At 45.8% G+C, this 24368-nt stretch overlaps 2 protein-coding genes across 2 annotated transcripts in view; one reads left to right on the plus strand and one right to left on the minus strand.

The window, feature by feature from the left end:
- The window catches only part of rnf43 (ring finger protein 43), a gene marked incomplete at its 5' end in the record, with an annotated part of 90840 nt that extends 74597 nt beyond the window's left edge, over nt 1-16243 (minus strand). Inside the window, one exon of the mRNA XM_080509173.1 lies at nt 16022-16243. Coding sequence (XP_080365299.1) covers nt 16022-16243 — 222 coding nt within the window. The remainder of the gene's footprint in view (nt 1-16021) is intronic.
- A 4476-nt stretch (nt 16244-20719) lies between these two features.
- Nucleotides 20720-22561, plus strand: supt4h1 (SPT4 homolog, DSIF elongation factor subunit). The gene is made up of 5 exons (XM_080509410.1): nt 20720-20882; nt 21182-21288; nt 21694-21749; nt 22259-22312; nt 22404-22561. Exons 1-5 carry the CDS (start codon nt 20814-20816, stop codon nt 22469-22471), a joined length of 354 nt encoding a protein of 117 aa, XP_080365536.1. The 5' UTR covers nt 20720-20813; the 3' UTR covers nt 22472-22561.
- The last annotated feature ends 1807 nt before the right edge of the window (nt 22562-24368 follow it).

Below are 24368 nucleotides of genomic sequence, written 5' to 3' on the forward strand. Positions count from 1 at the left end.
TGCTGCCTGGCCCGAGGGAACCTGACATCACACTTTCAGATACAGTCGGTGAGACACACAAGCACACACACACTTCAAAAGCAGCTTCTGTTTACACATCAATTAGAAAGAATCCAAGTCTCTCACACACACACATACACACACACAGAGGATAGTATGAGGTGTGTGACATGCCACAGACGGCGCCATGTGTGCAGACGGAGCACCTGGCTGTAGCGCGACGAGACGAGGCCGCCACCTGATCAAATACGCCACATAATGCGCGACAATAGGTGGCATTGACGTCGGCTCCCCTCGCCGACACAGCAAATAAAAATAAAAATGTCCCCGTGGAGCGCAACAATGACAACCCTCAGACAGAAACAGTCCACGCCATCTAAAATTAGACAGACAATATGGCCGCCACAAATCGGGGTCAACCAACAGGGGGCACAGCGAAGCGTTCAACTCCTGATCACTGCCCAGAGCGGGACTCGTCCCACATGAGACATTAGGAGACTTTTGTTCAGACTCTTTCAAAGCTTTAAGAAAAAAAAAATATATATATATTTGTGGGGCTCGTCAATGTTGTTTTGCTTCATTATATATAGTCGTCACTTTGTTGATCGAGTTGAAAATTTGTATCTTTTCTTATATTTGTTGTATTAGTTTGTATTCAAAAAGCAATTTAGAGCACATTTTTTCTCATTTTCCAGAAGTTTTTTCTTTTTCTTTCCTTCACAAGCATTAACATTGATGCACTCATATATTTACGATCGTGGTCGGACGTGCTCCTTTAAACATACTTTTGATTTAACAATAGCTTATCTGATTTGCTGGTGCCATCCACTATGGATTGATGAGATACGAGGTTAATAAAAGTCGCTACATTCAGACATTGGTGTTTGCATATCCGGAGAAAGCCGTATAATGGAGCTTGCCGTCACACATTTTGTGTTATTTGAGGGGGCAGTTGAACAAAGTCGTAGGAGTGGAGAGCGGGTACTCAGGAGAGTCAACATTTCTATGGCGGACGAAGCCTTGGCGCCGTGATATGAGATGGCGAGCATTAAAACATTTATGAGCAGCGACGTCCGCTCTCAGTGTGGGTATATAAAGCAGCGAGGCCTTGTCTTATAAGTAGAATAGCACCTGTTTATTTGACACTTGCCTTCGTGTATCACGACACTTCCAGCTGACTGTGCATGCGGCACGGCAGCTTGTTGGTGCCGCATCAACTAAAGAAATTAGACTTTTTTTGGGGGGGGGGCCTTTCTATAATAATACGTTTCCTTCTTTGCTGGTTAAACATGGAACAGAAACGTTCATGCTGTGGTCTTGGTGGTGAGCGTACTAATGAATAGTGTGAAGGCAATATAATAATTATCTCAAACCCCATAAAACAGTAAAATATTACCATAATCACCTTTAAATTTTCAGATTCTTTTGAGCCGGGTTTTGGGCCCACGGGTCTTATGCTCGACGCCGATTTAAAGTTGACGTCGGCAAGTAACATCTTGACATGTTTTTCTGATGTGGATCCGGGAGGATTATGTGGCACGGTGGAGCGGTGGTTCGCACTGTTGCCTCACTATAAACAGGCCCAGGCATTCCGTGCAGTTTTCGTCTTCGGATTCCTCCAATGAAATAAAGACGAGCTCATGAGGGGACCCTTCTGGTTAGGGTTAGTTCATGTAAATGAAGGCCGCTTGTTAAACACACAAACCAGTCTCTTGATTCTCGGAAGTCACGGAGCGCTGCTCATTCCTGACTAAAAAGCACGCAGGATGAGTTGTGCCTAATTGCATCAGACGTAGTAACCCTGCAGTTCAGAGGTTTGAGAAACAGGTTTCGTAACATCCGTATCACTGACTCATGAGACTGCAATTTACCTTAATTTGCCCGTTTTTTTCAACTCGCACTCTGGGAACAAAACGACTTTTGTCACCAATCCAACAAAGTAAAGGTTGTTAATTTCAGTCCAACACTTGAGGAGGTTTGAATGACGAAAACTGCTGATGGTATAAAGCAGTTATACCCTAGGCTATTGTGGTTCAAATCAAAATATATAGTTTGTACAGCCTCCTAGGACCCAAACTAATTTTGTATTAAGGTCTAGACAACCCCAAAATGAGGTTCTGGAAGGCTAACATCAGTAGAAGTTGCTTAAAATCAGTCATCTTCAGTGAAGATTCCTCTTTTAACTTGTAAATTCAGTAGTCCAGCCAACTGCTCTACAACCCAAAATAATGTCCACATATGTGCATACCAGGTACACGGAGGATGCAAAGCGTTGATAATTCGAGATTAAACTAGAGAAAACCTCTATCAGGGGTGTCAAACAAAAGCACCAAGCCTCCTGTTCCTGTCCTGAACTATTACACAGCTGCACATCAACAGGCACTTTTAATTACAGAGGATTTAGAGCCTATGAAAAAAAAAAAAAAAAAAAACATCTGATGGGCTCTCATTTTGCACTGTGTAACCACACCAAAGAAAACGAATGTGAGAGAACATCCAGGGGATCACAAGGTGCCAGTGGGTGAAATACCTGCCAAGGACAGCTCAACCAACGTGTGCATGTTGCAGCAAGGGGCGCGGGGGGGGGGGGGGGGGGGGGGGGGGGGGGGGGGGAAGAGGAGGAGGGAGACAGCCAGGGGAAAGGAGCGAGAGAGAGAGAGATGGGGAGACAAAACAGGAGGGAGTGCTCAGATAGCGCTGCGGCGCAAACTGTGGCCCTGCTGGAAGGACGCCAGGGCTTGTAGTGCAGCCCTTTTTTTTTTGATAATGGGCCGCAGTATGTGTAAGAGCGTTGGGCTGCAGCCAAGGCACACAGCCTTTTGGTAATAGTTAACAGAGTGGGCAAACACTGGAAGTCAGCAGCATGGAGGTAGGTCAGGGAACTGCAGTGGATGCACCGCTACCCTAACCCCCCCCCCCCCTCCCACCCTCTGTGCTCCAACACAACCCTCCCTCTTGGCTCTTGTGTTTGGACCGGAGCTTTACAAACACGCCGTTGACTCGCACAGAACTTCCCTCATAAAAATACAGAGATGTAAACAGCACCGCGACTGCTTGGAGAAAGCGGACTATTTCTAACTTAATCGGTACCAGATGAGGCCCACTTCAAGTCCTCGCTTTCCTCTGGAAGTTATTGCTGTCATTTGTGTTATATCCATCACCGCCGTGCATCTGCCGGCAGACATTTCCCCGAATGAATGGAGAATACTTAGCATTTCAGCAATGTTGATCTCTGAGTTTGGGTTTTTTTCCCCCCACATATTTTTTCCAATTTGCGCCTACGTCCTCTTCTCTTGTTCGACTGAGGAGCGAGGAGACACTACAGTGACTCACTACACCATCTTTTGGTGCAAAGTGATATTGCAAGAGTGAACAGGCAAGACACTAAGCTATAATTAACGATGATAAGACATCTCTGCAGCAAAATATGTGGAAATCTTTGAGAGCTATTAGATGCATCTCCCTATTTTGCCGACTGCTTGAGGTTTTTTGAGTGTACATGATGAAAATGTCTATATTCTTGCAAAACTGAACAATTACTATGGAAAATGACTCCAATATCAGCCAGACTGCAGTCTCTTGCAGGCCAATCCCCTGGGGGTCAGGTGTATGTTTATGTCCTATGACTTCAAGGAGAAAAACAAAGAAAGAGAGTAAACATTTTATAAATGAGTAATGGAGACAAATTAAAAACCTGCTTTAATGAAAAACCACAAGTTTTGCACACCAATTGCAGACTATACATAAAAAAAACAAAAAAAAAGCATCAACAAAGTAGAATAAGTAAAGTTTTTCACTGCCTATAGTTTTCAACTATCGGTCCAAGGATAATATCGTACGATCTGAATACATAAGTTCATCCTCTAATTTTTAGGAAAGACAACTCATCTTGATGTAATTTGTAGAAACACGACTTTGGCTGCAAAACACTTCTACAAAGGCCCCGCCGCTTTATTTTCCCATGATCACATATGTGCACAAAGACTTAACGCTGGAAAATAATGGTGTGACTCAGTGACACGAGTGGAACATCATGCGTCACCGACGCGTCCGAGACCATTAGTGGCTGACCGTGTCACATCTCATTTGGCAGAGATCATAAATGTTATGTTGTTTCTGCGGGCCGCAATGTCAGCCTGCCTGTTTGGCAATATTTTCACGGTCACAATCGTAGGTGCGCGCGCGCGTCTCGCTCTCGAGCAGCTTTCGTAGGGGGCCCTCAGACGGTCCAAGGACTCGAAGAGCGGTAGGCATGTCATTACCCCGATCCCGCTGCCAACCTGCAGCTCTAATCTCAGAGCGAGGCAGACCAAACACCAGAAACCACACACACACACGGCTCTGGCTTTGGTCTTTCGAGAGCACAACTTTCAGGGCCACTGTGGCGGCAACACTGCGCTTAAACCTCAACCTAGGGCCCGGGATTCAAAGAGCGACACCACGGTCCGGCTTCGCTCGCGCACAGCAATCTGGGGGTTTTAATAGCAGGCTGTGGCGGAACGAGGCCCGGCAGCTGAAGTCACCAACGGACCAGCTCGGAGCAGAAGAGAGGCCCGTGTAACTGCACGGTGAAAAAAACATGCCTCGTTAGCAGCCGAGTGCTGCTTTTTCTGTCGCTTTGAGCCGCTTCCAGAGAGGAGGTTATCGGGTGAACGGCCCCAGTGAGACATCATGGCCCTGTTCGCTCAAATACAGACCGACTTTTGATCCGCCCACCTGATTCCAGTCAACCACGGTGCACCAAGGGCAGCTGACATTCAAACTTTTTTTTTTTTGTGTGTGTGTGTGTTTTTTTTTTTTTTGTTTTAACTCCAGGACTAGAGGAAGTTGACTCGTTTGAGTAAATGTAAATACAAATGTTATGTAAGCGAGATGTAGGGTTTGTTCTGTCGTCTCTCTGAACAGCCCGTCTGTGGTCAAGGCCATTTGGAGAGAATAATCAGAGTGGAAAAACCAACAACAGTGTGCTGGCAAGAAAAAAAAACAAAAAAACAAAACAAGATAGTAACGCATATTTTTGAACAAATCCAACTATGAGATCATTTGTGTCGTGGTTACTGGCCGCACTGCAGAGGGTTAAACATGCAGGGCGTCATCGACTGCCCAGGCCTCTCCCAGAGCCCCCTAAACAGCAGCCTGTCAGCATTCCTGATGGGTGCCAAGGTATTTACTTTGGACAAGAGAGGGAGGCACTGTAAGGGATTGCCTCTAATTAGGACCAGCCAGTCAGGAGGTCACGGCCAATTGGAACGAGTCTCCTAGAAACGCCGTCCTCTTCGAGGGATCGGACACCGGGCTCAGTCCCGACTGGGTTCAGTTGTTTTCCGAGCACCCGACAAGGTCGGCCCTTCCACCTGGGCCGGACTGAAAAATACTGGAACTCGGGAGCGTTTCTAGTGTGAAGTAAACAAGAGCTCAAACATAGTGTCACAGGTGATGTAGGGCCTTCGAAATCATTAGAATTTGTTGGGGAGGTTTTGGCCAAAGACGTGTGATTGAAGCAGTAAGTCAGCTGGTCATTAGCAGTTGAGATCAGTTCACGGGCAAGAGAAAACAGGTCAGCAAGAAGAATCCCTCTTTTGTTAACTATATTTCATTACTCAACAAGAAAATGTTCCCCTTTCTGATGCGTGTACATTCATTAGGGAGGCACCGATCCACGTTTTTTCACTTCCGATCCCGACACCTGAATTGGGATATCTGCCATTACCGGTACTACTTTCCAATCAGAGCTCTGTTTGCTTTAATATTATTATTATTGATATTAGATGAAGCTGTAATAAACTACTCTCTGCAGTAAAGTGTGAAATGTATGAATGTACTCTCTCAAAAGGCAACTTGAGGTTAGTATAAGGTCAGAAAAGGAAGCAGAAAAAATAATTTTTGTTTAATTTGGACGATGTGGGGGTCTGCATGACATCATCTCATGATAACTTCATTGATCCCTGGGGAAATTATATCGTGGATCGGACCGGCCCCATCCCCAACAGCCATAGCTGATGTTGTATAGACAGGCCATGCTGCCTCAACCAAAGTAAAGGAAGAATACAAGGGAAATGCATCCAGATTTGTTTGGAAGCCAAGCCACCACTGCCTAAAAGGTGTTTTTTTTTTCCCCCCAACGAAGTGCAAGAGACGCCAACAATCAGTTTATTCCCTCTGGCATGAGCACATAGGTACCAAACGAATGAACGCGAGCGGCGAATCTCATTCTGATCACGGAAGTGAATGAGTGAGGCAGGGTGCACAAGACCAGGAGAATTTCAACCTTGGAGTTTTGATTAGAATAAAAACATTTGTAGCCTCATTTGCAAAAGTGTGAGTGCTGCTCATTCCACTTCAAACCAGCTCTGTGTGGTTTGATTGAGAGATTGAACACAATATAACTGATGGAAGCTTTATTGTCTTGTTCTTTGTTGGCGTTTTGACACATTTTCATGAAACGTCTGAATCTTGTCACAATATATTTCACACGTTTTAGTCCAGCGTCTAAATACCTAAATGACCTGCTTTACCAGGAGACTGCTCCAAAATGTGTCCACAAACTAAATCCAACTGAGATCAATGAAGGTCTCACACTCATCTTGAACACCATCAATAATTAAGGGCGCTCATATCATATCAGCACATCCCGGTGTGTGCAAGTGTGGCAAGTCAGCCACGGTGTGAAACCGCTTCACCGCCAACCAGACCCCGACACATTAAGTCCTCCCGTAGCTGTAATGTTGAGCATGCACATAAAATAGGTGCTTGTACAGTGGCACCCAGGACCATGTGACACAGTTCAAATTCTCCCCACGAGTCACATGGGACGCCTTGCCTGCAAGACCGAGTGTACATTTTCAATTAAAGAAAAAAAAATCTCCCAGGGGGCAAAAAGAGGGAAATTCTGCCTATGGGCATAGTATAGCAGACATTCTCCCTTTTGTCTGGTTCAAAGGACAATTTTCTTTGAGTCTGACTGAGGGAACAGCCATCCATCACACACTGGCAGGCATGTGACTGGGTGTACGACGAGCAACCAGTTCGCAGAGCGCCATCAGTCGCCTCCCAATCAAACGCCAGTTGCAGAGGCAAGCAGCTGCAAAGAGCAAAAATGCGGCTTTCCATCAGGCCCAAAGTATTTTTCCATTTACAGTGTAGCATACTGCTATCAGCCCTCGAGAGAACAACACTTGGAGGCTCTGACAAAGTCCCACACAAATGTGACGCTCAACTGTATCGACTGCAAATTATAGACGGGCCGCGGCGGCAAAAGGAAACCGGCCGCCTTCTGATGATCCAAGAATGGAGAACTGACTCGTAAGCATTTTTCTGAACAACGGGTAACAAGAGAATAACCAACAAAAGAGTAAAATCACAATGGCTTGATGGGAAATACTGTGTGTTCATGTAATTGTGTCTCACTGTTTGGAGTTTTAACCTACGGGATATGCTCCAATCTGCTCGTGCTGATGGTTTTCATGAAGCAACTTCTTCTAAGGTCGGTGCTGTGGGACTGATGACGACTGTTTGGCAGCGCTACAAACACATGGGGGAGGGAACCAACTTAAAATATCCTGTAATCAGTATCATCAGTATTTCCACACAGAATCCAATTTTTTTCACCTAAAATTAGGCAATTTTTTTTATGTTTTATAAAAAAAAAAAAACTAAAAATATCCAGGGGTTATCAAGATGCCTTTTCTCAGTATGATGTTCCTGTTTAATTTTAGAAGAAAACCCAGAAATGTTGAAACTGTTGTTTGAGGTTTTTATAGCTCAATTAATTGTGAGCGGAATGTCGCCTAATTTAAAGAAGCCCTTGCATAACTTTAATATGTTCACATGGCAACGTTTAGAAAACGACGTCCATTTCCACAAAAACCGGTACAACTGCTCAAAATGATGCCGTTTCCATGTCGGGCCACTAGTGGCTGCTGTTGTTTGTAATGAAACCACACACGCATTTGCACAGAGAACAATATGCTATAAACATCAACAATGGCGAGCAACTAAACCAACTTGTTTGTTATTCCTGCTGACTCAACTATAAAACTACAAAAGTCTCAGGAGAATACCGACTTGGACGTCACGACACTCCGGAGGCAAACATTGTTCTTATTGTCCGTCTATTGACACATGTGCAGAACAACTATTTACTACGGCTGTGGTGCTCGTGTGCAGTAGCAGTGTGTCGGTGTAACGTGGCGATGAAGGTCGACTGGAGTGGAAAAAAGATCACGACGTGGCCCGTGACTCCAAAACCGTGATCTCTCGAGTCAGTCGGCCTTCAAGGAAGAAACGTACTCCAGAAATAAAAGCTGCACAGGAGATGGAAGCGGCGTCTCCGCTGGCCCTCGCATATTTGATGCCGAGGGGAGTACACACAGCCACCTGACTCCACTTATGTACGGACTAACACTAACACAGGCATGATGGGTGGTCTGTGGCCTTCATGAAAGTGACAATGTGTATTACAGTTCTGAGAGGGCAAAGTTGAAAGCGGCCGGTTTCAACATGCCTCCAACCCCTTTGGTGCCGCCTCATTGTTTCGCCGCGACGCCGCGCCGGGCCCGTCTTTGTCGTAGTGAAATCTGACGTTTGTATTCAGCGCCGCTAATTCAATTATGCCCTGCGTGAACAGGGGAGTATGACAACCATTATCAAAACCAACACTGGAGCCTTTCTGGGAAAGAAGGCAAAAAAGGGAAAGAGCAAAAAAAAAAAAAAGGAGAAGCAGGTCAAAAACAGGACATGTTTGTTGTTTGGAAGTGACCATGTGACTTTGGGAGACATAAAGCGTTTTTTGTCGGCCGCGTTATCTCCCTGGATCTGGGGTTACAATATGGCTTTTGTAGTCGAGCAGCATTGAAAGATCTAAGTCACTTTGATCCCGTTTAATAGAGTTTGGTAAATGATCTCAGTACGGGAGCTCCGCCTTTTACACACACACACACACACACACACACACACACACACACACACACACACACACACACACACACACACACACACACACACACACACACACACACACACACACACACACACACACACACACACACACACACACACACACACACACACACAGGTGAAAGCCCTTCCTCCTGCGGATGGTTGATCGGCGCGCTCGAGCAGAAAAGCAGTAAATTTGCTGCAGCTCTCCACATCCTGCTCCTCCACAGTATCGCTCTGCGGCGCCGGCGCTCAGATGCCTGAACATGGTGTACACATAGTTTCCAGCTTGTCATAGACGAACCCAAACAACTTAAAATGAAATTACTTTTCCTGGGACATGTTTACTTGCTGTATTCGAAGCGGCGAGCACAAAGCTGTTTAAAAAAAAAAAAAAAAAAAAAAAAAAAAAGTCTTCAGGAGTGACTACAGGAGCCACGGGGAGCCGGAGAGAGGGAGGGAGTATGTCAGACAGCATTTATCTGCGGTATGGTGATGACTCTTTTCCTCCAAGCTCTCAGCAAACTAAGAGCTTCCTGCCTTTTGAGTGCATGTACCCATTTTTGTCCTTGAAACTGAAGCACATGCAATGAATTACAACCGTTTTAAAGAGCTGTCAAGAAACAAGAGAGGAGCCGGTTAGAGGAGACGAGGTGAGGAGGAGGAATTTCGGAGCGGCGCTGCTGGGAGAAAGAGGGGAGCGAGGCTCGGCAAGCGGAATGAAAAAGCGCAGAGAGGCTTCGCCGACTTTGATGTTAGCGGGAGCGGGGAAGTCTGCAGGAGACGGGGGGGGGGGGGGGGGGGGGGGGAGTTATGGGCGACCGACTTCGGGAGAGGAGGCGTCGCTGCCGAGTGACGACACAAAACGCACAGCGGAAAGCCACCGATTCCAAACACCCGTCTGAATCTGCATTATGCGTTTATTTACGCTCATCCAGTCCACAGAGACGTCTGGTTGCAGCACGTTCCAAACTATGCACCTCAACAGTCAAGGAATAATAAATAATAACATTTTAGTCATTTAGCACGTGGAGGTTGACAGTTTGACCATACGATGGCGCCGTTCACCGACTGAACACATCCGGCCCTGCGTCGTGTGCGTGTCCACGCTAACTTTGGTAGACAAAGACCACGAAGAACTGGTCTACTTGATCCGGCTGCGACAGATTGAGAAATTACTTTCCAGTGCAGCCGCCGCAACGTTTACATAGCATAAATGTGCTAGCACTGATCTGCACACCCCTGGGTGTGTTGATCCTCAAACAAAGGGCGTAATCGGGCACTTACTGTTGCATCACTAACACACGCCGGTTGGGAAAAATGCGGCGCTTTTAATTAGCAGCGCAGTTTATTCTTTGAAAGTATGAAAAAGACTGAAGCCTGTGCTAACATGACAACGTCATGACACACTGTAAATGTACGTTTTGTTCACTTTTGTAAGAAAAACAATGAATGGGAATGGTAAACTTCAATTGACAATTTTCCTTTTCGCACATTTTTAAAAAACAATTTCCTTGCCAAAAAAACCTAATAAAGTATTGATTGGATCAATCTTTAATTCCCTAGCTTTAAAATAAAAAACAGCAACCTAAGAAACATAAGGTCCGTGGGCCAAATGTAGACGTGGTGTGGAAACAAGCGAAACTTTTCTTCACGAGGTGAGGATTGTAAAAGTTAGAACCTACTCACTACTTCTGTCCCAACCTTTCACCTGGGGGAGGACACGGGACAGATAAAGCCCAGTTTCTCGGCGGCAGCAGCAGGAGAATTGTCCCGGGACCACATGGTACAATTGTCATCTGTTGCAAGCGGGTTCTCTGTAAATCTCTATAAATGTGGCCTTGATCCCCGGGGAAGGGATAGCTTGGCCTCCACAGCCGCTATGGATCAGCAGGCTTTCCTCTGTACTCCCGGTGGATCGGTTTCAACTGGAAAGAGACAGGTGCTTCACTTGACCTGAGCTGTCAGGACGAATTCAGAAAGGTCGCGCGAGATACACATCTCGCCGAGAATGCAAAAATGCAGCGGTATCCTCCACCGCTTAACCCGCGGACATTTCGCATAATTGAATTCCTCTGACCCCCCACCCCCCGTGAAAGCACACCGCCCACACCTGGCCCTGTGTCGGGCGCGGTGACTTCACAAGGTGGAAACTTGTGCATTTTTGAGCACCGTTATTAGACGGCGGTGCTCCATTGTAATGGCGGCGTGGCTGCATCATGGCACCGCTTTAAAAAAGGGGCAGCGTACATTTCGCTGCCGCGGTTTCTCAGAGGGACGCGCAATAAAAGTCTAAACGAAGAGCCGCACAAAGCCCGTATCATTAACATCCAAGCGTGTGTGTGCGTTTCAAGATTTTCCACCGCTCTGCCTGAGACCACTGGAGTGTGTGAACGTGGAAGTGCACATAAACGGTGGTTAAAGAGGCCTGGCTTTAATGCGATATTTGGTGTGGCTGTTTTGTTTCTCCTCGGATGTTCTCTCCATTCCTGCTTGGCGCTGCCGGTACGTCTCGTCATAATGCCTTTACCGTAGCGCGCCACGCTCGGCGTGGGAGCGTGCGTCCATGCGCTCCATCCAAGCGTGCGCCGCAAGAAAAAAAAAAAAGCGGAATTAAGTATGTACTTCCTTTGTGAACGTAGCGAGTGAGGCGGAGATGGCAGAGGAGCGTACGGCGAAGAAACAGACGGCGTCCGGGGTTATTTGTACGAGGAGAGCCGTGAAAGGGGGACAAGAATGTGTTGTGTAACGTTCACGAATTCCAGACTTGGTCTAATGGCTAAAAAAGGAGGAGGACGGCGGGATTGAGAGATTTGCCATGTTTCCCCAACCTGCCTCTCCCCGACTTCCCCACTTGCCCTAAAAAAACATCTCGGCAGTCATCTCTGGTGGAAGAAGGCGGATGGGACAGCGCTATACAGCCCCTTGCTTCCTGTGCTGCAGGCCTGAAGGCTTCGGTCAGATCCCTGCTCAGGAGAAACCATTAGTTCGTCCGACAGCCTGGATACACGTGGGTGGGGGGTCTCACTGGAGGAGGACGATGGCAGGCAGGCTGGACTAATCATTATATTGAATTGAGGGTAAACACGTTTCCAGAGCCATGTTCGCTGGCCAAATAAAAAAAGCACGTAAAAAAAAAAAAAAAATCCCCACATTAACATGTTTCTCATGTTTGAAAGTTGGTGTTTGTCCCTGGATGGCCTCCGTTTCTGCACAAATGACAGTTAATCACAGAAGAGTCAGCACTCCTTTCAGCGGGCGCCGCAGCACAGCGGAGGGGGAAATTGTGAGCTTATGGCGATTTCATTCATACTTTTATGTAACTGCCAAGTGTCGCCCCAGGGCGGTCGGTTCGGTCACGTGACCACAAGCACCGCCACCTATGTCGAGGTCTCATATGGCGCCCATACTGGTGGCAGCTTCGCGTGCCAGGCGTGAGCACCGCGGATGGCGAAGCGAGGCTGGCGGCGGGGTTCAGCGCTGGCTCCCGGACGCCGTCGACGTGCTGCGAGAAAGACGCGAGAATCTGCTGGCCAAATGTGGCGATCCGTCGCCCGAAGCTCCTCACAGACACAAGTATGTAGGATGGCGGCGTGCGCGATTCCACTTTGATTCACTGGATCCCAAGAAACATGGGGGAAAAAAAAAATCTCTGCACGTTCTGACGATTATTTCGTTCAATAGCTCATGAACTAATGAAATATGCTCACAGGCAATGGTCATGAAGTGTTTCCAAGCACATGCAATAGTTTGAATGACAGAACGACATCCATCATCAATGCAGTTTTGTCCTTTTTAACATCTTTTTTGCTCAGGCTTGTTCTTCATAGCTTTTCTGGATCCTCAGAATTGTTCAATTTTTAGATTGAGAGACATTTCTGATTTGTAACAATTTCCCTCCTTCAACTTTGATTTTTTTTTTTTTTTCTGCATGCAATTTGCTTATAATTGGTATTTATCTACATAAAGCAAAACTGTGCGGTGCTGCAGCCCGTGTCCGGCGTGGCGAAGCGGCGAGAAGCCTTGGAGGAGCCCTGGACAGGCCGTTATCTCAGCCAGGGAGATGGGAAGTACGGACAGGAAATCCAGAGGGAGGGGGAGGAGAAGGCCCATATGGGAAGTGCAGTGTAAACAGTCTCGGCTTTTAATCATCCCGGCTCACGTTCGGAACTGGACGCACTTTGATGTCCTCCCTCAGCGCCTCCTCCGCCCTCCCAGCCCTCGATCCCAAACGGCCTGCACTGAGAGCCAGTCGGGGGTGGGAGCACACATGGTGATACTGGAGTCGGAGCTTCAATTGTTTCCTTTGTTGATTTTTTTTTTTGTGAAGAGATTAAGAAGAGAGAGGAAAAGGGAAAAAAAAAAAAAAAAAAAAAAAAAAAAAAGAGGACGCCTTTGGTACCTTGTGGGACACTGAGAAGGGAGTTGAAAGAATGTGAAGTGGTGCACAGTTAACTGGTGTTCAGTCGACTGTTGGCCCGGCCTTAATTACAGCCGACGTATTCGAAGGGACCTCTCAAAAGGTCAGTTAACATTCCGAACAGCAAAGCGCAAAAAAAAAAAAAAAAATGACAAAAGTAGCAAAGAAAGGAAATAAAGTCAAGTTGGCTTCAAGTGAAAGGGGGGGCGGGGTTCAATTAATTGGGTGCTGGGCCCAGTAAGAGGATAAACTCCATCCTCTGCCTCGGACCTGAGGAAACCTCAACAGCACTCCTCTCCTGTTCAGGGCTTCCTAAGAACTTCTCCTCTCATGAGGATCAATCCCAGGATCCGTTTTACACAGTGTCCAAGTAAAAACATCAAATTTTCCTTGTGTTTTGTGTGACTGAGCCACTGAAAACACTTTGGCCCCGTCTCCATGTAGATGGCGGAGACCCTGCTATTGCCCACCACAGTCGTGGTAAACAGTTCCTCTGCACATCCGCGAGCAGATGGACAATAACAACCGCGTTTCCCTCCAGAGTGTCGTGACTCCTGGTAGCTGTATAGTTGAGAATCAACCAGAATAGCAATCCAACTTCAACGCGTGTCCATACGAACGTCCATATATCAGCCATTTCTACAAGTTGCAGCCTAATGTCGGGTGATTTCAATACAAAAACAAACAGCAGCCACTACTGATCCTACATGGAAACATAGCTTTGAGGGTTTCTGTGTAAATGGATGTCAATTTCAAAACATTGCCGTGTAAACAAACGATGCATTTTCACTTTGAAACGTTTAACAAGCAGAGTTTGGGTTGATCCCGTAACGCCTAAACAGAATTCACAAGAGGCTGTGAAGAACATGTTAACAGAAGAACAGCAGCTGTTGTCGTGACGCGAAAAGCCTGAGATGGAAAATTCTCGATAAACATGTGCACTTCATCAGATCTGAGGGAGAAACTGTAAAATCCGTTGGGAGAAACCTCCCAGCTTTCATCCCTCTCATCCACCGGAAGACATGGAACATAAAGCGGGACCGTAAAGCCGCCTGCAGAAGCAACGAGGGCCTGTTCCAACAGGCCTGAGCTACAACAAAAGAGCATCTCGCCACATAACACCACGGCTGTGCGCTGCGAGGGAAGCCTGGGAAGAGTCCAAACTATACATTTCAGACCACAATCGATGGTCTGACGGCAGGAAAGCAAAGCCCACCAAACGTACAGAAATGAGGGGGAAATATCATTCTGAATGCATGTGGAAAAGTATTGACTCCAAAATTACATTTCCCTTCACTTGTTACATAAACATAAGAGCATATCAAGTGTACATCCTCAATAAGCTCCTCTGCAAACTGTTCCAAGGTTTTAAGTTCACTGGTAAAACAATACAAAAAAGGCGGAAATCCCAGAAAGCTGCCAGGGCCTTTGATCTCGGCGGCTGTGATATCCATCCGTAACATGTCGTCAACATCTTACAGACACGTTGAAGTCAGATCAGCTTCAACCGTAGAGGGAAACCGGCCGCAGCAGCAGCTTTTCAGCCTAATGCCGGGCTTTCTCCACCAGGGAGGCATGTAAATCCTTATCAATTACTACAGCATCTGGCTCGCCATTCACAAAACCTCCCACACCTGGTGAGTGACGAGAGACGAGATCCTACGGTACCTCAGATCTGTCATCTCGTTTCAAGGGAGACGGTAGAAATCGACACAGGCGCGCTTTATGGGCCGGGAAGCCTTAATAAGGAACACATGTTTTGGCATTTGCAGTGTGATGGCATGCCTTTCGTAATCTAAACAATAAAGACTCCAGGCCTGAATTATAGGTTTACACGGGGCCTCGACAGAACAGTCTTCGGCACACCTTGATAAAGTGTTTTGGGAGAGAATCACGTTGCCAAAAATAGTTGCAAGCAAAAACAAAGCTGTCGCCTTAGAAAAAGATCCACCTCGAAAAAAAGTTGGCAACCTCAAACAAACCGCTGTTTTCCAGCGGCGAGTAAAAATAGACTGAAAACAAACTAATTACACCTGTTTGCCATCACTGTTGCGAGGGGAATTTGAGTGTGGGATCGTTGAGCGGATCACTGAAAGCAGTGGCCACTCAGGTATTTGTGAAGGCAGCTGACCACATGTGCAGGTGTCAGCATGGTTCGGATCAGCAGTCATTCTGCACAGGGGTTGAAAGACAGGATAGTGTTCTCTCAAAAACTCATTTCTAAAATCAAAACCTGGTGCACGGAAACCTGATGTGTGTGCATGGAGTGAATTCAGGGGGGCTGCACAGTGAGAAAGGTGATGGATCTGAACCTGGACCCAGTTTGCGCAGGCACTCAAGATATTCTCCCACCTTTCAAAATCACGTAATTGATGCTCAATCCCAGGGTGGCGGACAGACTGTCTTCAGCCATTTATCACTGGGATGTGATCCTGTGCAATTGCAACCCTGAACTGCATGAAGCAGTGAAGAAGGTGGCTGGATGGAGGGATTTTAATTTAGCGTGTCTGACCCAGGAGTAAATATGCAAATAGGGGGGGGGGGGGGGGTGGGGGGGGGGGGGGGGGGGGCGACCCTCCAAAGCAGCACGGCAGCTGCAACAGACATCAGGTGTGCAGGCGAGTGTTGCATTCATGGAAACCCCGTCGTTTACCACCACCTCACCTGCATGAGTTTGCCGTCCGCGTGGCCGGCGCTTCCTCCCACGAACAGCCCTTCCAACACGATGGGCTTCCCGGTGGGCTCGTGCTTCAGCAGTGTCACCCTGATGACCGCCCGGAGGGCCGGCCGCTCGGACTCCAGGCCCGGCTGGCCCAGCACCACCTGCAGGGCCACCATGAGCAGCCACGGCCAGAGCCCGGCCAGGCGCCGCGGGGGGACAGTCATGGCCTCGGCTGCAGCGGCGGTGCCCGGCCGCACATGGTGGACGATCAAAGCAGGCAAGCACCGCGGATCAACTAAGGAAGAAGAAGAAGAAAGGAAAAAAAAAAAAAAAAAACCCCAGGGAGGGAGGGAGGAGGAGGAGGAGGGGGGGTATAATGTGGGTCTATACAGGTACACACATGCACGGGTCCCGACTTCTCCTTTCTGCCCCCCGGTAGGGTTATTACTGCTGGACGGATACAATCCAAACTTTCAAAGCTGCATCAACGGATCACGCGTGGACGTCCTGAAACTTCCATCCGGCGCCAGAGTCAAGAGATCCACCTCGGGATACTGTGCGGAGAAAGTGCGCAGTCTTTACGCACGGCGCGCACAGCGGGAGGAGGGGGGTGGGGGGCGAAAGGAAACGAGCCTCTGATGAACTTTTTATCCAGTGTCATGAGAGACGGTGGCGGAGCCCTGCACGCTCCACTGCACAGTGGCGTGTCAGATCCTCAAGTGTGCGTTTTGTTTCCAGCAGACGTCACACGCGCACACACACACACACACTCTCTCTCACACACTCACACACACACAAACAAATGTCCTCATTTGTAGCGTGTATCCTCTCTGGGAACGACAGGTCCTGGAAACAGTGTATCCGCGTCGGTGGACGGTCAGCGGGGGGAGGAGGAGGAGGAAGAGGAGGAGGAGAGAGGAAGGGTGAATTTTTAGATCACAGCTCTCAACAAGTTGCTGAAGTTTACGATCCCACTTTGCGCGCAGGTTGACCGTGCGTCAGATGGTTGCGCCACTATTGCTGCGCGGATCCGGCGGGGAGGCACGCGAGCCGCGGCGTCAACTTCAAAGGCTGAGCTACAGGTTGCCGCGGCGGAGCGACGCGGCATGCTGGCGGCAGGGAAACAGCCCGCAAAAAAAAAAAAAATGTGTAATAATAATCCTCCTGAGAAGCTGCCTGGGAGAAGCAACGAAATCATCAACCGGAGCCGGCAGCTCGAATCCCCCGGTGTGGAACTTGAGGAACAGCCCGTCAACTCATTTAAACCCGAAAAGAAGAACTACAAAAACCAGAGGGCTTTCCCGGAGTCCTCGAGCCTCCCGACTCTCCTGAGAACTCCCCGCAAGAAGGAGTATCAACGGAGAAGAAGCGGCGCAGGAAGCTGAGCGTGGAAGCGGGCTCCAGCCTCCCTCGTGGTGTCCACTGACAGCGGGCGGAGAGACACGGTGTCCACCAGGCTTTACCTCTGGGACTGAGTGAGCGTCTTCCCCCGGGTCCTCATTGACAGGCTCTACCTGCTCGCCGCGTTGCATTCACGGACTGTCGGAGAAATGAAGCTGCTCCACATCAAGCACCGCAACACCTGGAAGAGATCAAGCCACACGTTATTATTTTAGAGCTACAGTTGATGATTTAAAAAAAAAAATCTCGTTAGTATTTTAACCATGCAGGAAGTCACGTTCATTCTACCTTATTAATACTTTTTTTCTCCGCAAATTCGTATACATATACGCAAAAACTGCCTCAATATCTGAAAACAAATTTCAAACCACGTTAAAGTATCGTTAATCCGGATTTTCTAAAGAGCACTTGAAGGCAGCATGGGAGACCGAGGGCGGAGCAGCCAGTGAGCGGCAAGTGTGTGGCGCCATCTAGTGTCCACAGAGGCCATCAACAAACTGCGCTGCTTTTGTAGACTTCAAATTTAATAACACTTGACACCATTTACATCGAAACATGCTGGTTTCAGACTTTAAAAACATCGCTGGAAAGATGGAGCTGCTAACAAAAAAATATATATATAATATTTTCACATGCTGTTTTCTCAGAAGAGTGTTGAGATCTGGTGCAGTTTCTCAAGCAGGAACTAAATGCATGTTAAACATTTAGAATCAAATGTGATTAATCAAAGACATCACTGTACACAGAGGAGATAGTTGTGAAGATAAACACAGCTGTAAAAATACAACAGGTCAGTTAAACTATTTGGAACATCTGAACCTTACAAAGAAAAAAAAATGCTATTACAAAAACATTTAAATAAGCTTTTGAGGTGTCCGCTGTTACAGTGAGGCTTCTCATCACATTCAGGCGTGAACTGGACTCCCATCACATCTCAAGCAGCTGAAAAAGGAGAAATACGAGCAGCTGTCCTTCTTTGTTGTGTTTGATTGTGCTTTGTGAAGTTTAAATCATGTCTTTCCTACAATCCAGCTGTCTTACTCCTGACTGCTGACTCCTATTCAAACTCTTGGTCCTTTGTTTGACTGCCTTAAACCTTTGCTGACCGAAGAGAGGGACCATAGTAATAAAATGGAAAAAAAAAAAAAAAACTTTAGACAAAACTTCTATACATTTAGAATCCTTCAGGTCGTCTTCAACACAGAGCATTACGTCATCGAGAGGCTCCTCGGTCACCTGCTCAGAGAAGTGCAGGCCGGCAGTCGTCCTGAAAATCACTCCTGTCATGTGATATATTTGAATAACAGCATATTTTCTCCAGCATACATTGGCCGTCTCCCCTTCACGAAGCTCGGAGGAACAATGAGCTGTGATATCTCCAGGCTGGCGGCGGCGCTGCGGGGGGTTATAAACTCTGACAGGTAATACCCGCTGCTCTCGCAAGAGGTCATGTGGCGGAAAGCCGAGATGACGCTTCATAACTGCGAAGAGTCATGTCAAGCAGCCGGGGCAACCACCACCACTCTGAGGGTGGATTGGATTACCCCCCCCCCCCCCCCCCCCCGTTTTTAATCCCTTTCAGCTGAAAGCAGCATTTTTACAGTCAGTGTGACCACCCACCCCCTTCACACCCCCTAATTCGGAGTCTTGGAGCGCCTCGCGCAGCCTATATGCAAGGTGTCCAACCTGCACTGGGAAGCAAACGAGGGCCAACGTCCGTCCCTGACGGCATTTTTGGCTCGCGGACAGGAGGGGATGGATGTCAAACCCGCTCGCGTTGGGATTAAAAGGACATCCTGCTCCAGATCTGAGCCCCGATCGAGCCACCGGCCGCCACATCGACTTTATCGTTTAGTGATGCAGGATTTACACAGTAACAACTTGTTCCAAGTCCAGAGAAAGTGTGTGTGTGTGTGTGTGTCCTATCCCGGGTTACACCCGGGATCAGCTCCAGCAGCTTCATGTGAGCAGCCTGGTAACCAACCTGGAGCGACAACATGCTGGTTCGAAGGCCACCGTGATGCCCATGAGCCAAACTTCAGGGGAGGAGAAAAACTGGTTTTTAATTCATGATCAGATGGCCTTAGATTCTTGGATTCACATTCATCAAAAACTGTTAATTCTTTTCAAGTACATTTCAGCGACAGATGTAGTTTTTTGTTTTGTTTACGTTTCCAACTTGTGATTCCAAGCTCACCTGAGGGAGAGACTCCCGGCTTTCTTTTTTTCCTTCTTTCTTTTCCTTTTTTTCAAATTATTTTTCTTGCTTTTCTCTTTTACATTTTACTTTACACAACTGTTTAATGCCTTTAGATTAGACCATTTTTGAAAATCCGCGAATGCAAAATACAAAGAAAAACAAACTTCGATTCCACAGTGTGTCATGTACATATAATAAAGCTCACTTTGGCACAGACATTGAACTACACATTGGTGTGAGTCGACCTTAAAACCTGCTGGGATTGCACCATTTAACTGTTGGACAAAGGATGAATTTGTGACGTCACTGCAACCTGTTTTCACTTACAATCCACACACATTTGGAACTAAAAGGAATAATCAGATGGCACCAACTTGCATTTGAATTTTCCTCACAGTCAGCAATCCACTTGGCTACTCGCCAGAGAGCAATGGTGTTCCATTAGAGTTGTGATGTTGGGTTGTTTTTCTATGTTGTTTTAGCTCTGGTTGTATGGATATAATTTGTATGTGCATCGGCTATGTTTATGGATCTAATGAGTTTTATAATCGTGTAATGGATGTATAACTTTCTGGAACCAAGGAAGAATAGTTGTCACTCCATGGGCAACTAATGGGGATCAAACAATAAGTAAACAAATAAACAAAATGTTTCAGTACACAGGCCTTAACAAACAGAGCAAACACAGAGGAAATTATGAACCCATAAAGAACAGGCAGAAATACACTTTTCCATGGTAAATAGCTAATTCTAGAAAATTCCGACAGCTTTTAATATTATAAAAAAAACGATTTTTAACAAGTACTAATTGCTATAACTTCAAGCCGCTAATAATAAATAAATCAAATGACGAAGTTGTACTTTTGGCCGGAATAGAATAGAATACAATAGAATACATTAGAATAGATTATATTTCTTTGTAGCGTTGCTCCACAAAGAATGCATTGATTTTAAGCTGTACATGTAAAATAAATTCCCGTTCTATACATTTAGGACAACACACGTACAGCGTGGATGACATAAAAACAAATTGAGTTCCGTCTTGCATTTTACTCAGGCGTAAAACAGAGGCTGCTCAGTGCGGGTCCTTCACGGGGTCCATCCATGCAGCAGAGTGAAAACATTAGCATTAGCGCCAGCTGCTCCGATTCTTCTTCAATTGAAATCGTTCTTGTGGAGAAGCCAAACTAACAATGGCATTGGAGACGGTCCCCAAAGACTTGCGACACTTGCGAGCATGTCTGCTTTGTTCTCTGGTGAAGGTAAAGATTACATACTGAGGAAAAACTGCGGAGTTAGCCTCCGTGCTAAAGAGTAGCATCTGAGCTTAACGAAACACTGGAAATAAATACTTCCAGGCGACTTTAATTCAGTCAAATGGGTCAAAACATAGCTCTAAATGTTTACATTCATAATCCAGTTCGTCAATCTTAAATTGAGGAGCTGATATGTGCAGGTTCAGTCTAGTGTTTTGATACTAATCTTGAATTTGTATAATTTCCTATTCATGTCATTAAACCTTCTCTTTTCAGTTCACTCACGTTCTTTGTGTTTTCTTCAGACCATCGATCAGTTTGAATATGACGGCTGTGACAACTGTGAGTCGTACCTCCAGATGAAGGGCAACAGGGAAATGGTGTATGAATGCACCAGCTCTTCATTCGATGGGTGAGTTTTGTTTTGATCACAGTTAAATTGGACGAACATTCATAAAAATGAGAAATGTATGGTTCAGACTGAAGAAGCATCATTTCGACATCTCGTAGAGTGGGAAGTATGGAGAGAGGCTTCTGGTGATTTTAAACTACAAATATGACACATCAATCCATATTTAAATTGAGAATTTACCCTTTGATCCGATTTTCACAAAGACTCCATTTGGAAAATAATTACAGGATAGCAAGTGTTTTCTTGTCTATTAATATAATTAAACCCCCCCTCCTTTGACAATCTTTTCTAACAAGTTTTAATCAGTAGTTTGTGTTGCATCAAATGCTTGTAAAACCCAACTTGTATTCTTTATTCATTCATTTCTTTCTGCTTGATGTTGATGTTCTGTGTGTGTGTCCACAGTGTGATCGCCATGATGAGTCCTGAAGACAGTTGGGTAGCCAAGTGGCAGAGGATAGGTGAGGATCAGTGCTGCTCCACATACTTGACTTTCTTTCTCTTGTTTTGTCTGATTTGGTTCCACCTGAAGGACAGTCTGGTTTTCTCAGGTCAGCTGACGAACATCTCCCAGTTTTAAAATCCAGAGTCAAACATGGGAGAGGTTTTTTTAATTTGTTTCCTCCAAAGTGGCGCAAACTGCCTCAAAATGCATCTCAGATGTATTTGTGGAAACATCCACACCAGAAGAGGTTGCTCAGACTTTTCACTAAACAATACATTTTGTCCATTTTAACACCTTTACGCTATAGAAATAAATTTGCCTTTCCTCTGAATGTTCAGGTGCCCCAACTACTGCCTGTTTCTAAATATAGTGTGATTTATACTTTACATCAAGGGTGTTAAACTCACTTTATTTGAGGGACTGCAGCACCATTTTTTCAAACGGTATCATGTTAAACTCTTCAATTAAAGTACACATCACTGTGATCATTCACATCCTTGATTGTTTCTCTGCTTCGTCACACAGCAAACTTCAAACCCGGCGTATACGCAGTATCTGTGACTGGCAGACTCCCTCCAGGTGCCTAAATACAGCATAGCAGTGAATGTTTAGTGTCTCTTTTTGTTGTGTTTACTGACCTGTTGTGTGTTTGATCGCCCCCCCCCTGAAGGTGTGGTGAGAGAGCTGAAGAGCCGAGGAGTCATCTACAAATCCAGAGACACGGCAGTGAAGACGTGAAAGCTGCAGAGGCCGCTGCATCCCGGCTGTCATGTCCTGTCTTGTTCATTTCTTTTCTGTATAAAATGTCACTTTTATAGCAAAATAAACTTTGTGTTTGCTACGTGATTCTGAGCATCTATCATGTCTATCATGCACATGAAATTGGTGAAAGTTGAAACTTTCTGAACAGTGATGCAGTTGAATATGAGATCATTCTTTAAAAAAAAAAGTCACAGGTCAGAACTTCTAAGGGTGTTTCTTATTTATCGTATCTGAACTTTTTGTGTCGTCGTATTTCGAGTCTGTTGGTCAAATAACATCCATGTTTGAGTTCATGTCAAACCTTTCTGACCAGCAGGTTTTTAAACATTTCTGTGACACTTAAACAACACAGCAAATTTAAGAATCTTATATACATACTGTAGCTTAGATACGATACGATATGATTTGATATTGATTTGATAGATTCAATTCTACACAATGCGATTTGGTGTGATACGATTCAACATGATGTAAAGCCATTATACTTAACATATACTAATCATCACATTTTGCTTATAATCTACTAGAACTATGCATCACTTTATGCATCTTGTTTTCGTCCTCTTAAAAAGTACAACAAAAAAAAACGTCCTTGTCAGAGGGTTGGGATTTGAAACCAGATTCAACATAAGAAATGGGAATCGGTTCCTCACATTTTGAACTAGTTTGATCACAAAGTCACAACGTAAACAGTAAACAGAAAGACGACAACAACAATCACTATCAATGAGTCGCTTAATGTGACACTTTCAATAGTGCAATGTCCACATTCCTGTCTGCCAGACAGATACTAAACTAAGATTTCAAATAGATATAATAGAAATAATAATAGCCTTTCATAATCATGGTAGGTCTTTCACAATCTGAATCACTGAGTCATGTTCAATGCAAATAACACTTGAAAACAGATATCTCTGTAAATGCCACTCACTGCTAATACCTAACTTGGTGGTTTATTTCATGTTTTATTTTTCAGGAAGATGAGTTAGTCCACATGTTCAGGAAGAAGCAGACTGCCTCTGCTGTCACAATAATATAGTGATAATGTCAATAATACCTGCTGTGCCTGAACACTACTCCAGAGAAACACTTGTTGCCAGTGTAGGTTTAGCAGCATGGCAGTCTTTACAAACCGCCTGCGTCTCGTCAAGTTTACCATCTTTCTTGTAAAAGCCAAAGTACTCCTAAACGCCTGATTTTAAGTGTTTCGGTGCGTCAAAGATCTCATATTTATGTTTTCTGCTGCTCTCGTGGACCTCCGTGCTGCAGCACGAGCTTGACGGAGAAAAGTGAGTGCCAGCTGATGGTGCATTCAAGGCACCTCGGAAACACAGCATATCATTAAATATAACGTGAAAAAAAATACAATGTACAAAACAATTTTACACGTTGTATTTTTGGAAAAAGTACAACGTAAAAAAATCGATGCAACCGTGGATTTTACCGATGCAGGCACACAGTGACCGATGTATCTCGGTTTCACAGTATATTGTAACGATGCACAGTGAAGGGATTGATACACTCATATTTCGCACTTTTGTGTCTTGATACCAATTCATATCGATTAATTTACACATGCTTGGTGTAAACCTGAAAAGAAGTTGGGATGTTCCATTGTTGTTGGGGGCGTGGCTTAATTTGCATATGCTAATGAGAACCTACTTTGCATATGCCAGAACAAAGGCAAGATGCTAGATCAAAGGACAAACTTTGGCTTTGATTGTAACTTGCATATAAATGGTGCTTGTCCCTTCAACCTTTGTCCGTTCAACCCTCTGGCGCGATCGACTCCCTTCTACCTTCACCTGCGTTCTACCTTCACCTGCGTTCTTCCTTCACCTGCGTTCTTCCTTCACCTGCGTTCTTCCGAGAC

The sequence above is a fragment of the Blennius ocellaris genome (assembly GCF_963422515.1).
Source record: "Blennius ocellaris genome assembly, chromosome: 14".
NCBI lineage: Eukaryota > Metazoa > Chordata > Actinopteri > Blenniiformes > Blenniidae > Blennius > Blennius ocellaris.

Excerpts from the sequence above, each read along its gene's own strand:
- supt4h1 (XM_080509410.1), top strand. The coding sequence starts at position 20,814 with ATGGCATTGGAGACGGTCCCCAAAGACTTGCGACACTTGCGAGCATGT. Across the intron at positions 20,883-21,181 it reads TGCTTTGTTCTCTGGTGAAG|ACCATCGATCAGTTTGAATA; the intron begins GTAAAGATTACA and ends TGTTTTCTTCAG. Across the intron at positions 21,289-21,693 it reads ACCAGCTCTTCATTCGATGG|TGTGATCGCCATGATGAGTC; the intron begins GTGAGTTTTGTT and ends GTGTGTCCACAG.